The sequence below is a fragment of the Ricinus communis genome, chromosome 5 (assembly GCF_019578655.1).
Source record: "Ricinus communis isolate WT05 ecotype wild-type chromosome 5, ASM1957865v1, whole genome shotgun sequence".
Taxonomy (NCBI): domain Eukaryota; kingdom Viridiplantae; phylum Streptophyta; class Magnoliopsida; order Malpighiales; family Euphorbiaceae; genus Ricinus; species Ricinus communis.
Genome location: NC_063260.1, coordinates 14,513,500 through 14,516,411, shown reverse-complemented (window position 1 = coordinate 14,516,411; position 2,912 = coordinate 14,513,500). Strand labels below are relative to the sequence as shown.

At 23.9% G+C, this 2,912-nt stretch overlaps 1 protein-coding gene across 1 annotated transcript; it reads right to left on the bottom strand.

The window, feature by feature from the left end:
• Window positions 1-2,339: 2,339 nt before the first annotated feature.
• LOC112538053 (putative lipid-binding protein AIR1B) lies at window positions 2,340-2,627 on the bottom strand. Its single transcript, XM_025160119.2, has one exon. It carries the CDS (start codon window positions 2,625-2,627, stop codon window positions 2,340-2,342), a length of 288 nt encoding a protein of 95 aa, XP_025015887.1.
• Between the last annotated feature and the right edge of the window lie 285 nt (window positions 2,628-2,912).

The following is a 2,912-nucleotide window of genomic DNA, read 5'->3' as shown; positions in this document are numbered from 1 at the left end:
TTATTATTATTTCGATTATAAATAAAGTCTATAGATATAATTTAATAAATTTTTTAATTTTTAATATTAATTTTTAATATTTTAAAAAATAATAGTAAATTAACTATTTTTAAATGTCTTTAATCTTTTATCAAAATTTTATTAGTACAATAATATAAAAATAATTTTAGAATATTTATCTATTAACTCTAATATTATATAAATTAATACTATCAATATAATTGATATTATTATTTATTAGAATTAAAAATTATAATATAATTAAAATTAATTTATTAGTGAATATAATATTTAAAAATATTACTTTCTATAATTAAAATCATTATCTAATTAGAAAAATAAATTTATTAGTTAATATAATATTAAATATAATTAATATGTTATTTTTAGAATAAATAATTATCTTATCAGAAAATTAATTATTATCTAGTTAGAAAAATAATTTATTATTAAATATGTTATTTATTAAGAATAAAATGAGTTTTTAATTAGAAATATAACTTATTAGTCAATAAATTAATAGAAAAACTACTAAATTACACATAAATTTGAATTTTATGTGTCAAAAGTAAGTATACAAGTCAAGACAATAATCAATGTGTCAAGAATTAAGCATACATGTCAAAAAAATTTTAAGTATCAGAAATTAATATATATTAGTCGTCTACATGTGCATTGCACTATTGTTATTATTATTTCGATTATAAAATCAAGTTTATAGATATAATTTAATAAATTTTTAAATTTTAATATTGATTTACTATATTTTAGAAAATAATAACAAACTAACTATTTTCAAATGTCTTTATTCTTTTTTAATTTTATTAGTGTAATAATATAAAATAATTTTAAAAGATTTATTTATTAATTTTAGTGTCATATAAATTAATACTATCAATATAATTGGTATTACTATTTTTTAGAATTGAAAATTATTATATAATATAAAATTACTATATAATTAAAAATTAATTTATTAGTGAATATAATATTTAAAAATACTATTTTCTATAATTGGAATTATTATCTAAATAGAAAACTAATTTAATAGTTAATATAATATTAAAATATAATTAATATGGTATTGTCTGGAATAATCATTATCTAACTTAAGTCTAATTTTAAGTCTCGGAAATTAACATATATATATATATATATATATATATATATATATATATATAGAGAGAGAGAGAGAGAGAGAGAGAGAGAGAAACCGGAAAAGAAAAATACTAATCTCTAGCTAACAGTTACAGAACCAAAAAAAAAAAAGTAATCTCTAAGTAGGCTAATAAGCTTTAAAAAGAGTATTACAATATATTTTATTATAGATGCAGTTAACATTTATATACTTATAAAATATGAAACTGTTAAAGAATGAAAAGAATATATTTCAAGAACAATGTTAATAAAATTTATTTTTATTAATATTTTTAAATATATTTAATTTCTAATAAATTTTTTTTAAATATCATTATTTATTTATTTATTTAATATTATTTATAAAATTAACATAATTATTATTCGATTTTGAACTAACAACTGAATCCATTATCGATTGAAATAAGATGGTAAAAAGAGATTAGTATAATACATCTCAAATGAAATCTCTTAAAAGAAAAGAACATAATCTCTTCTCACCTTTGATTAAAGGATACTTAGTCCTAATTTGTTTGGGAAAAACGCTTTAAAAAACAAAGTTTAAACTTTTTTAGTTACTGAAAATTGTTTTTAGATAAAAGCATGTAATTTGATGTTATTTTCTCAAGACCAAAATTTGAGAAAAGTTGTTTATCAAACATTACTCTATTATATGAACCAAATTCTAAATTCATCTTTTAACATCCAATAACAATTATAATTTCAAACATACCATTAGTAAAGGTCAAAATATATATAAAAAAAAAGTCCAAATTACTGAATATAACAAAAACCTTTAGTATTGTACCATGTGCCAATCAATTATGAATTAGTCAGCTTATTGTATAGACATCAAGTCATTAGATTAGTGGTCGGAGTTCTATCCATTACATGCCACCTAAACGGTTCTCCTCATCGTCATTTCCTTCATAAATTATGCAATGATAAAAAAAAGCAGTAAAAATAAAAAAATGAAAGCGAATTAAAATAACAGAACATATAGTAGAATGTACTTCTCCTGCTTGATTATTCAGTAGAACAAAATGACATAGAAGAAGGCAAGAAGCTAACTAGCCTTCAGTCCATGCAAACAAACTACATAAGAGAGATTATTGATATTTTGTACGTATATGTTTACTGGCATAAATATATCCCAAGAAACACACGCATAAACAGGAGAAGTATTATGATGGATTCGTGATCTATTTGCAAACAAATCCAGATGGGCGAGTCTTTCCACAGCCAGCGAGCAGAACGCCCAACGTAGCATCAGCGTCGACAACAACGCCCAAGAGACCAGCTTTGATGGCAGCGCAAAGGCAAATGGCAGCGTCAAGGTCAAGAAGAGGAGCAAGAAGGGAGCAGTAACTGGTTCCGAGTTTCAGCTTGGTGTAATCAATGGAGCAAGTGGTAGTTGCACTCGCCATGCTAGAGAAAACGAGGTTCAAGCAGAGGAGGAAGGCAGTGATTGCTTGAGCTTTGGATGCCATTCTCTGTTTGATATGATTATATATATGCTGAATTAAAAAGCTTTGTTCTATGTCTCTAAAAGCTAGTTGCTGATGCGAATTATGAAGTGAGTTTACGGGGTATTTATAGAAGGGAGAAAGCCGCAAGCCCTGCACTAATTCCTTGTGGTCGAGCTTGAGAAAACCCCTAACGTAAGCCACATGCACTTCACCACCGCCGTAGCCTGCCATGGCGCCGTTGAAGGTTGTGCTCGTTCAATTAAATAATCCTTAATTAAATATGATATCTTGAATTAATGTTAGCTA

Bases quoted from the DNA above. Each gene is read 5' to 3' on its own strand.
- LOC112538053 (XM_025160119.2), bottom strand. From the start codon at position 2,627: ATGGCATCCAAAGCTCAAGCAATCACTGCCTTCCTCCTCTGCTTGAAC.